Genomic DNA, 11,603 nt, shown 5'->3' on the forward strand with positions numbered 1-11,603 from the left:
CCGGGCACGGGGGTCACGCCCACTGCTGCCTACCTCCACCATCCTGCGTCTGCTAGCAGAGCTGGTACGCTCCTACGTGGGTATTGCCACCCTCATTGCCAACTACAGCTACTCCGTCGGCCAGTCCGAGCTCATCAAGGAGGCGAGTCTCTGCTCCTGGATGCCAGGGTTCCCTGTTCCTGAGTTGGGGTGCAGATGGTGGGGTTCTTTGGTAGGGGAGGAGGGAGTTGGATGCTGGGGTTCCTTGTTCCTGCGGAGACCTGGATGCTGGGGTTCTCTGGAACGAGGGGGGCAGACTTTGGGGGCTTATCATTAGGTTGCGGGGGGAGGGGGGAAGATGCTGGTATTCTTTGCCACGGGAGGCTGGACTCTGGGATTCTCTGCCCTGGGGGTCCCAGCTGTCATTGGTTTCTGCTGGGGAGGGTGGGGGCAGGCAGGGGCTGGACATCAAGGCTTTCTGGGGAGCCTGGACACCTGAGTTGTCCTTCTACTCTGAATGAGTAGGGTTCGCTGTGTCAGAATGGGAGGTTGGGAGCTTGGCCTCCCTTAAACTCTGCAAAGGGCAGCAGAGGGCTGTTAGCATTTGAGCCAGGAGGGGACCAGGCACCTGGATACACGAGTTCTCTGGAGGGGCAGCAGGGCCTTGGGGCTTACAGTGGGGGGTGCCTAATGCCCGGACACCTGGGTCCCAACTCCTCCTCCCATGCAGGATTGTAGTGTGCTGGCCTTCGTCCTGGATCACCTGCTGCCACACTGGCCAGCGGCCGAGGACAAGGACACGCCAGCTCTGGCACGGCTCTTCCTGGCCAGCTTGGCAGCTGCAGGCAGTGGCACCGATGCCCAAGCTGCCCTTGTCAGCGAGGTCAAGGCTGCGCTGGGCCGTGCCCTGGCCATGGCTGAGAGCACCGAGAAGCATGCCAGGTGTGCCTGGATGCCAGGGTTCCTTGCAGCCCAGTGTGGGGAGCGACTGGCAGACACCAGAGTTCTAGCCCAACCCTGGGGGGGCTGGAACTGGGGCCCTAGATGCCTGCATTTCATTCCAGTCTGGGTTGGGAGGAACTGGGGCCCTAGATGCCTGCATTTCATTCCAGTCTGGGTTGGGAGGAACTGGGGCCCTAGATGCATGGGTTCCATCCCAGTTCAGGGGGGATGAGCTGGGGGCCCAGACTCCAGAGCTGCTTCCAGCAGGAGTGTGTGGGATAGATACCCGAGTTCCAGCCTGGCCTGTGATCATGGGATTGGGACCAAGAATCTTGGGTTCCATCCCAGCCTGAGGAGGTGGGGGTGGGGTTGGAGCTAGGGACCCAGTACACTTGGGTTCTCTCTTAACTCAGAGCTGTGTAGCCCAGATGCCTGAGATCCTTCTTGATTTGGGAACATCAGGGCTTGGACACCTGAGTTCCAGGTGGAAGAGGAGGGGCTGTATTTGGGTGTTTAAGCATCTGAGTTTCCTGCTGGGGAGTGTGGCAAGGGCAGGGCATTTGGACGCCCCAGTTCCTGGGAGGGGGTGTGGGTGCTTAGACACCTGGGTTCCTGGTGGCATGGGGGTGGGGCCCAGGCATTTGGACACCTCAGTTTCTAGGAGGCTCAGGGCCTGGGCTCTCTGGGAGGCTGATTTCCTGGAGTGAGGGGTGGAGGCCCAAGCACTCGGACGCCTGGGTTCCCTGACCCCCTTGGTCCTGCAGGCTGCAGGCAGTGATGTGCATCATCAGCACCATCATGGAGTCGTGCCCATCAGCTTCAAGCTTCTACAGCAGCGCAGCTTCCAAGGCGCCACACAATGGGCTCAGCAACATCATCCGCCTCTTCCTCAAGAAGGGGCTGGTCAGTGACCTGGCACGTGTGCCCCACAGCCTCGATCTCTCCAGGTGCCGCCTGGATGCTGGGGATCTGGAAGGGGTGGGCAACAGGGCACTGGGGAGCCTAGACCCCTGGGGTTCCTGGGAAGTATCCATGCGTTGGGGTTTACTGGGAGTTTGGCAGGGGGGAGGTGTTAGACTCCAGGGGGTGTGGGAGGTGGGGCAGATGGAGTCTGAAGCATTAGAGCAGTGAAGGCAGAAAGCCTGGATGCCTGGGTTCTTTAGGCATGTCATGGACTCTGGGGGAAGGTGGAAGAAGCCTGGATGCCTGAGTTCTCTGGCTCAGTCCTCCCCTTCCCATAGCCCCAATATGGCAAACACAGTGAACGCAGCATTGAAACCACTGGAGACACTATCGCGCATCGTGAACCAGCCCAGCAGCCTCTTCGGCACCAAGGGCAGCACCAGCAAGAGCAAGAGTGAGGGTGATGCCCCCCCCAGCGCCTGCCCCCCTGGCACCAACCAGCCCCACGGTAGGCCTGGATGCCTGGGGGGGCCTGGGGAGAGGGGGAGGAACCAGACCTGGGGCCCTGAACTGAGTTTTATCTCAGCCCAGCAGGGGAAGGCAGCTGGGGTCTCAGACACCTGGGGCTTATCCCAGCCTGGGTGGGGGGCAGGGGGGGCGGGCTAGATGCCTGGGTTCTGTCCCAGCCTTGAGTGAGAGTGGGGAAGGGGCAGGTGCCTGGATTCTTTTTTTGACCTGGGAGGGGTAGGGGCTGGACACGAGGATATTTTGGAAGGGCCATAAAGGGGCTGGTGGGCTTGGGACCAAGAACTAGGAGTCCTGGGTTCTCAGGGAGGGGTGGAGCCTGATGCTGGGCCCCACCTCTGACTCCACACCCCCCCCACACACACACACACACACCTCCCAGGGGAGCCAGGTGAAGCAGAGGCCCCTGAGGATGGAGACACAGCCCAAGCTGAGGTCCCTGATGGTGACATCATGGATGGGGAGGCCGAGGGCGACACCGTGGTCATCGCTGGGCAGCCGGAGGTGCTGAGCACCCAGGAGATGCAGGTCAGGTGGGGAGGCCAGGGGGAGGGGGCAGGGACAATAGAGAGGGGTGGAGCCAACAGGCAAAGGGGGGGGGCAGCCCATGTGGGGTGGGGCTTCTGGAGGAAGGGGAATGGTCTTCTGATAAGGGGGTGGAGCCAGTGGTTATGGAGCAGAGTAGCCTAAGGCATTCAGCATGCAGGAGAAGCAGGGAAGGGGTAAGGCTTCTAGGGAGGGGGTGGGGCAGCCTCAGGTACTCAGCACCCAGGAGATGGGAGATCAGGGGTTGAGGGCCAAGCCAGTGAAAAGGGTGGGACAGCTCAAGGTGCTTAGCACCCAGGAGACGCACATCAAGGGGCAGGGCTCTGACGCCACCTCCTTCTCCAGGTGGAAAATGAACTGGAGGACCTCATTGATGAGCTGCTGGAGCGAGATGGTGGCTCTGGCAACAGTACCATCATTGGTCAGCAACTGGAGGTTGCTGGGTGGGCTCAGGGTTAGGGGGCTTGGGAAGGTGCTTGGATGCCTGGGTTCCCTGGGAAGTGGGGGGTGGAACATGAACTCTGCAAGAGGGATCTAGGGGCACCTGGATGCTGGGATTCCCCAGGGGTAGTGGGGCGAGGGGTTGTAGTCTACCCTGATACCTGGGTCCTCATGGGAGTCTGGAGTACCTGGACACCAGGGTTCTCTAAGAAGGTTAGGGGTTTGTCCTGACTCCTGGATTCCCTGTGGTGGGGCAGGAGTCTGTCTGCCCAGCCTCCTGAATCCCCAGGCAGGAGGGGGCACTGGATCCCTGGGTTCCATGGGAAGAGAATTAAAGGGGTGCCCAGTTGCCTGTGTTTCCCAGGCAGTTGGGGTCAGGGTGTCTGTTTGCCTGGACACCTGAATTCACTTGGAGGAATACCTAGATGCCAGAGCTTCCCTGGGAGGACTATAGAGTGGTGCAGGTCTGTCCACCTAGATGCCTGGGTCCCCATTTCACTCCCTCTCCCCTCTGAAGTGAGCCGGCCAGGCGAGGATGAGTCCCAGGAGGATGTGCTCATGGACGAGGCGCCTGCTAACCTGAGCCAGGCCTCCACGCTGCAAGCCAACCGTGAGGGTGCGCCCAGATGCCAGGGTTCTCTGGGCAATGCTGGGGGGAGGTGCCTGGACACCTGGGTTCCTCAGGGCAGGGATTCATGGGTTCTCTGGGGCAAGGGGGGGAAGACTATCCAAATGCCTGGGTACCCTGAGGCAGGGAACAGTGGGGGTGTGCCTGGGCTCCCTGGATTAGGGGAAGGCACCAAGATGCCTAGGTTTTTTGGGTGGGGAGAGGGGCAGGGGGAAGTGCTGGGATGCCTGGGTTCCCCAGGGCAAGAGGGGACAAGATTGCTTGGGTTCTGGGAGGGGTGGGTGCCGGGATCCTGGGTCCTCTGGCTAGGGTGGTTGCTCAATTGGGCATGAGGCATAGCAGTGCATGCTGGGCACCTGGGTTCTCTGGTTTGGAGAAGGAGGGGGTGTGCCAGGGGCCTTGATGTCTGTGTCCTGACCCTTCCCGCCTCCCAAGACTCGATGAACATTCTGGACCCCGAGGACGAGGAGGAGCACACACAAGAGGACGACAGCAGTGGCAGCAATGAGGATGAGGACGACAGTCAAGATGAGGAGGAGGAGGAGGAGGAGGAAGATGAGGATGACCAGGTCTGCCTGGATGCTGGGGTTCTGCCTGGGAGCATGGGCTGGGACCCCGGCCACCTGGGCTCTGTTTGGGAGGGAATTCTGGGAGCCCAGATGCCTGGGTTCCCTGCCAAGCCCTGGGGGGTGCTGGGAGTCTGGATGCCAAGTTCCCTGACCCTGCTCCTGCCCCCTGGCCCCTGCAGGACGATGAGGAGGGGGAGGAGGGGGAGGAGGAGGAGGATGATGATGACGGATCAGAGATGGAGCTGGACGAGGACTACCCTGATCTCAGTGCCTCCCCTCTCGTGCGCTTCGAACGCTTTGACCGCGATGATGACCTTATCATTGAGTTTGACAGCATGTTCTCCAGTGCTGGTGTGCCCGGGGGCAGGGTTCCCTGGGGTGGGGGCAGGGAGGTGGCTGGCTGGGTGCAAAGGTCCCCTGGCTGGGGAATGGGGGGACCTTAGATGACTGTGTCCCTAAGTGAGAAGTGGGATAGCCAAGACATTTAGGTCCCTGGAGGGGTGTGGCCCAGACATTGGGCTCCCTGTGGGGGCAAGGGGCTGGCCAGATGCTGGAGTTCCTCAGAGAGTGTGGTCTAATTGCCTGGGTCCCTATGAGGAAGGGGGAAGGCATTCAGACACCTGGGTTCCCAGGGGAGAAAGAGGGGAGCATCTGGATGCATGGGTCCCTGGGGAAGAAAATAGGGTGGGGAACTAAAATGCTTGGCTTCCCTGGGGGAGACTGGGGGTGGGGGGGCTCATGGACACCTGGGTTCCTTATCCTGAACCAGGAGCCCCTGGTCCTTTTGACTTTTTTTTTTCCCTGGGTGGAGGCAGCAGCCAGGATGCTTTGGTTCCCTGGTGGGGGTGAGGGGTCACCAGGATACCTGGGTTCCTTGGGTGTGGGTAGGGGGTATTATCAAGATATCTGGGTTCCCTTGGGTGGATGCAGGCCAGCCAGGATGCCTGGGTTCCCTGGTGAGTGGGGACTGCCCAGATGCTTGGGTTGTCCATACTCTGTACTTACTACCTCTTCTCTCCCCTCCCCCTCAGCGGACATCCCACCATCGCCTGGTAACATCCCAGCCACACACCCACTTATGGTGCGCCATGCTGACCATGGCGCCCTGACACTGGGCAGCGGCTCAGCCACCACACGCCTGGCGCAGGGCATCGGGCGCAGCCAGCGGACACTGCGCCAGCTCACAGCCAATGCTGGTCACACCATCCATGTGCACTACCCAGGCACGCGCCAGCCCAACCCACCCCTCATTCTCCAGAGGTGAGTCCCTGCCACTTCCCCAAGGGGTGTTGTTCTGGGCCGTGTGCTGCCTCAGAGTTGGGCACACCTTGGTCCTTCCCTGGCATGGTTACACTCTGCTGTTGCTCAGCTGGTTCTACCCCAGAGCTGGCTGCATCTTGACTTTCTCTGGCAGTGTTATACTCAGCCATTTCCTAGGTGTTTCCCCCCTTCATTGCTTCCCCAGTGGGCACATCTTGGGTCTTCCTGGGTGGTGTTATACGTGGCCATTTTTTGACTGGTCCACCCTCCCCGGGTGGTGATTAAATTTACATGTTTCCTAGTTACTGTCTCCAGAGCTTAGCACATCTTACCCTTCCCTGGGCAGTGTTTATACTTATGTGTTCCCCACCCCAGGGCTGAGTATATCCACCTGCTCTGGGTGGATTTATGTCTAGACATTCCCCAGGCTCCACAGCCCTGAGCTGGTTATATCTCAGCCTGTCCCATGCAGTGTTACATTTGGCTGTTCCCCATCTTGTCCTACCCTGGAGCAGGCTGCATCTCAGCTTTCCCTGGGCAGTGTTTTGCTTAGCTGGTCCCTGGTCACTCCACCACAATCTCACCCCCCAGCCCTGCTTCCCTCGCAGGTTGCTGGGCCCATCAGCAGCAGCTGACATCCTGCAGCTGAGCAGCAGCCTTCCGCTGCAGAGCCGGGGCCGTGCCCGCCTACTGGTTGGGAATGACGATGTGCACATCATTGCCCGCTCTGATGACGAGCTGCTTGATGACTTCTTCCACGACCAAAGCACAGCCACCAGCCAGGCAGGTGAGTGGAGAGCAGGACTGAACTGGGGCCTGACTTAGCCACCAACCAGGCAGGTGAGTGTGGAGCCTGAAGGCAGGGGGTGGGGCCTAGTTTAGCCAGCTGCCAGGCAAGAAAGGGGGGTGGGGGGCCTGGGGGCGCAGGTCCTGGCTTATACACCAGCCAGGCATGCAATTGCAGAGCAGGGGATGGGGGTTTGGGGCAAGAGGTGGGGCCTGGCTTAGCCACCAGCAAGGTAGGCAAGCGTGGGACAGGGCTTGGGGCTTGGTTTAACCCACAAACAAATGCAGGGTGGGGCCTGATTCAGGGCAGAGCGTGGGGCTGAGGGTCTAATGGGTAGGTGGGGCTTGGGACATGGGGGCTGGGGCCTCCCTTAGCCACCTGATAGGCAGGTGAGGGACAAGGCTTGGAGCTGGGGGCAGCGCTTGGGTGTGTCTATTGACCAGGCTGGGCCTGGGGGGCAAGTCGTGAAGCTCTGGGGATACAGCTTTTCTCCTGATTCTATACCTTGTCCCGACTCCGCCCCCAGGAACCTTGTCGAGCATCCCCACAGCCCTAACGCGCTGGACTGAGGAGTGCAAGGTGCTGGATGCCGAGAGCATGCACGACTGCGTCTCAGGTGAGTTGCTGTTACCGTTCCTCCCCCACCAGCCCTTCTTCCTGAGGCCCCCCCTCCCCGTCCCCCTAATCCCCTGCCTCCCTCCCTGCAGTGGTGAAGGTGCCCATCTTGAACCACCTGGAGGCGCTGCGGGATGAGGAATTGGAGGAGAGGCGTGAGAAGCGGCGCAAGCAACAGACCGAGGAAGATGAGGCCAAGGCAGCTGACAAGGCCCCCGATGATCCTGAGCCTGTAGAGTCCAATGCTCAGGTGCCACCCCAGCCCTTTAAGGCTTACAGGGACAGGGTGGGGAGGATGCAGGAGGGGGAGCATGGACACCACCCACCCCCTGCCCCATAAGTCCCATTATGGGAATGGGAGCTTCTGGCATTGGGAATAGGGCAGGAGGGAGGGAATAAGGGCCCTATAGGAGACAGACCACCCCCAGTCAAAGCCCTATAGGTGGACAGTTCCCCTCCTCCCTTAGTAAGTGCCCCTAGATTGAGAACTGACAGTGGATAGGACCCAGACTAGGTCCATATAGGAAACATGGCCTCCCTCCCCAGCCCCCCAGATAAGGAAGCCTATAGGGGCCAGCTATCCCCTCTCCTTGTTTAGAGCCTTATAGGAGATGTGCATCCACTTAGCAATTATCTCAATATCAGAGCTTTATAAGGGACACCCCTTTTCCAAATCAGGACTCTGTACAGCAGGCTTGATAACATACAGCCCGGGGGCCACCATGCAGCCCTCTAAGCTGTTTTCTGAGGCCCAAAGTGCTGTGACTAGAAATGAATGTAAACACTGTACTTTCGTTTTGGGGGGGTGATGTGATACCGCTTCCTGTGAGGTCTTTGAATATGGCTCGCCGGCCCACTGGGAGATAAAGTTCATAATTCAGCACAACATTCAAAAAGGTTGGACACCCCTGCTGTAGGGGATAGCTTCCCCACCTCCAGATTGGAGCCATGTGGTGGATGTGATCCCACCTAGCAAGTACTGCCAGATCAGGGTCCTATAGGGAACAGCCCCCTCTGCGAACTGCCCTATAAATAGGGTGACCATTCATTCAGGTTTGGCAAGGACAGTTCCAGATTTTTTAGGCTGTCCCAGTGCCTGAGCCAGTTGACAAGCCACGCTCATTCAGTAAAAAATAGAAGCAAAAATACTGGATTGATGCCACACTGCCTGGCCTGTCTCCTCCTGAGCAGTGATGGGGGCAGGCTGGGCTGGACATTGCATCTCCTGCACTGCACTGAGGAAGCAGCCATGACAAGGTGTGGGGGGGAGCGCAGTGCAGTGTCTTGGATTTCTTTAAAAGTATGGTCAACCAACCTACAGATTGGGGCCCTATTGGGGACACCTTGCCCAGCTTGGGCAGGCCCTCTCCTGTCAGAGTTATATAGAAGACATGCTCCCACCTAGCAAGTACCCTTGTATCAGGGTCCTGTAGGGCAGTAGTTCTCAACCTTTTTTGTACCAGGACCCATTTGTAAACATTGATGGCCAATGCCCCTCTCTCCTGCCCCCAAGCCCCAGCCCCCTAGTGTGTGGGGCAGTGGGGGGAAGGAGGGGTTGTGTGGGGTGTGGGGAGCCCCAAGCACCTTCTTGTAGGCTGGGCAGCCTGCAAGCGAAAAAACAAGTTTCCCATGTTTTTCTCCTTTAAAGGAGAATCCATTTTTAAAGTTTGTTTGTGATCCTTTCATATAATGTTGCAACCCACAGGTTGAGGAATGCTATAGGGAGCACCTACCTCCCATCCCGATTTAGGACAGCCACCCCCAGGATCAGAGCCTTAAAAGGGACAGGCCCTCCCAGATCAGGGTTCTTTAGGAGGCAGTTTATCTTGCCCCAGACCAGGGCCCTATAGGATCCAGCCCTCCCACTCCCCTAAGATCAGATCCTTAAAGAGGGCAGTTCTCCCCCCAGATCAAAGTCTTAAAGGGGTCAGACCCACCCGCCCTCACTCTCCCATGTCCCCCCACAGGGAGCCACTGTGCCATCACCCAGCCCCGCGGAGCAGAGCTTGGCAGGTAATGTGCCCTGCCTCTACCCCCTCTACCCCACAGCGCCCCTTACAGGCTGCCCCATGCACCAGCACCATTACCATCGCTGCCGGGCGGCGTGGGCTGAGGTAGTAGATTGTATAGTTCTGGGTCACACCCGCGCGGAGATAACTATACAGCCTACTGTCTTTCCTGCGCTGTTCCCCTCTCACCGCTTCCACCCAGGTGCCTGGGTCCTGCCTATCACAGGGTCCTGGGAGGAAACAAGCCAGGGCCAGACACCTGGGTTGTATCCCAGAGCTGGAGGGTATGGGGAGCCTGGATGCCTGGCTTTTATCCCAGAGCCAGAGAGTGGGAGAGGAGGTGAGAGCATGGACACCTGGGTTCCGTCCCAGAGCTGGAGGATATGCATGGGAGGAGCTGGATGCCTGAGCTCCAAGAGGGGTGGGGGCTGAGGGAGAGGAGAGAGCAAGACATCTGGGTTCCAACCCAAATTGGGGGGGAAGGGGCTGGTGGGTGGCTGGGAACCCAGATACCTGGGTTCCTTGCTGCCAGCACTAGGGTGAGGTAGTAAGTTGTATCGTTGTGGGGTCGGGATTGGAGCCCCGGTGTCGAGGTAACTATACAACTTACTACTTTCCCTGGTGCTGGCCCTCACTGCAGGGAGCAGGGTTCATCCGGATACTGGGGTTCTGTCCAGCTCCAGGAAGGCAGAGGGGAGGGGGAGCAGGGGGTTAGAGCTGGGAACCTGGACACCTGGGTTCTCTCCTAACTTGGAGTTTAGGAGCAGAGCCTGGGAGCCCAGATGCCTGGGTTTTTTTCTGGCCCTGGGAGAGGAGTCGGCGGGGAGGGTTATAGAGCAGGGGCCTGAGAGCACCAATGCCAGGGTTCCCTCTTGGCCCTGCAGGGGTGTTAGCACAGGTCCATGGGAGCCCAGATACCTGGGTTCTCTCCTGGCTCTGGGAGGGGAGTAGAGGCGGGATTAGAACAGGCCCTTGGGAGTTCTGGTTGCCTAGGTTCTCTTCCAGTCCTGTGTGGTGGGGTATCACAGGGGCCTGGGAGCCCAGACTCCTGGGTCCCATACCTGAGCCGCAGCCTCTCTCCCTTGGCAGAGCGGGTGGGCACCTCGCCAGGTGCAGAGGGGCCTGAGGGCGGGGCCCAGGCGGGGCTGGAGCCAGGGCCAATGCCAGGGACCGTGGGCGTGGAGCCAGGGAGTGCCGAAGGCCCCGGCACCCTGCTGCTGCCTGCTGAGGACCCAGGGCCTGGGCGGCCCGACGCAGAGGCCACCCAGATGGAACTGTCACCTGCCCCCACCATCAGTGAGTGCCCAGTTGTCTGAGTCCCCAGCCTGCAGGGAGACTTGGATACCTGGGTTATTCCCCCCCTGCCCTGTATGCCTGGGTTTTTCCCCACCTTCCTGGGAAAGAGCGGGGAGGTCCAGACGCTTGGGTCCCAGCCCTTCCGGGGCGGGGCAGGGCAGACACATTAGTTCTCCCAGGTCTAGGAGTGGGCTTTGCAACCTCAGGGATTGAATCAGGGGTGCACCAGGAGCCCAGATGCTTGGGTTCTCTCCCCATTCTTGGAAGGAGCTGGAGCAGTTAGACCAGGGGTGGCTGGGAACCCCAGACACCTGGATTCTCTCCCCATGCTGGGTGGAGTTAGTACAGGGCTGGCTGGGAGTCCCAGACACCTGGGTTCTCTCCTCAATCCAGGGTCTAATCAGGGGGTGTGGCGGCATCTCAATAACTGGGTTCTTCACCATCACTCCCACCCCTTAACTCCCCCAGCCTCTCTATCACCGGAGCGGGCTGAGGACTCGGATGCACTGACGGCCGTGAGCAGCCAGCTGGAGGGTTCACCCATGGATACCAGCAGCCTGGCCTCCTGCACCCTGGAGGAGGGTGGGGCTGAAGGGCCCCCAGGAGGCAGTGCCCCTGAGCCAGCCCCACCCACCCCCACCCCCCCAGGTCCTACTCCCGTAGGCCCCGAAGGGCCGCCCCCAGGCCCCGAGGGGCAGGCTGAGACTGGGCACCCGGGTGAGGACAGGTAAGCTGGGGCTTGAGAGGAGGAAATGGGGGCAAAGGTACTGGGGGGGAGATAGGGGTAGTGGTGGGGGGCAGGTGAGAGGAAGTAGGGATCATGGGAGGGAAGCAGGTGGGGAGTAGTCTGTGGAGGCTGGGAGGGGTGATGTGGGCAGTTGGGGAGGGGTCTGGGAGGAGACTTTGTGGGGAATGGGAGGGGGCAGAGGGCAGCAGGGGACAGGGGCAGGTAGAAGAGATGGGGGCCATGCGAGGAGGCAGATAGGGCTGTGGGGTAGATAAAGGGAAGGGAGCACTGGGCAGGGGGAGACATGGCATATGGAGGCCATAGAAGGGGGTATGGGTACCAGAGGGTGGGCAGATAAAGGCAGGGGGAGAAGCAG

At 59.9% G+C, this 11,603-nt stretch overlaps 1 protein-coding gene across 1 annotated transcript in view; it reads left to right on the forward strand.

Annotated features, from left to right (window-relative positions):
- Positions 1-11,603, forward strand: part of HUWE1 (HECT, UBA and WWE domain containing 1, E3 ubiquitin protein ligase) — an 82,616-nt gene that overhangs the window by 45,859 nt on the left and 25,154 nt on the right. The window contains 16 exon segments of the mRNA XM_014523851.2: positions 1-142; positions 710-921; positions 1,686-1,868; positions 2,163-2,332; positions 2,732-2,877; positions 3,241-3,316; positions 3,854-3,952; positions 4,400-4,533; positions 4,713-4,884; positions 5,565-5,793; positions 6,402-6,580; positions 7,107-7,196; positions 7,288-7,445; positions 9,163-9,208; positions 10,294-10,500; positions 10,969-11,227. The exon segment at positions 1-142 is cut by the window's left edge and continues 29 nt beyond it. Of these exon segments, the coding sequence (XP_014379337.1) occupies positions 1-142; positions 710-921; positions 1,686-1,868; positions 2,163-2,332; positions 2,732-2,877; positions 3,241-3,316; positions 3,854-3,952; positions 4,400-4,533; positions 4,713-4,884; positions 5,565-5,793; positions 6,402-6,580; positions 7,107-7,196; positions 7,288-7,445; positions 9,163-9,208; positions 10,294-10,500; positions 10,969-11,227 (2,502 nt within the window).

This window comes from Alligator sinensis, unplaced genomic scaffold (genome assembly GCF_000455745.1).
Source record: "Alligator sinensis unplaced genomic scaffold, ASM45574v1 scaffold137_1, whole genome shotgun sequence".
Classification (NCBI taxonomy): Eukaryota; Metazoa; Chordata; order Crocodylia; family Alligatoridae; genus Alligator; species Alligator sinensis.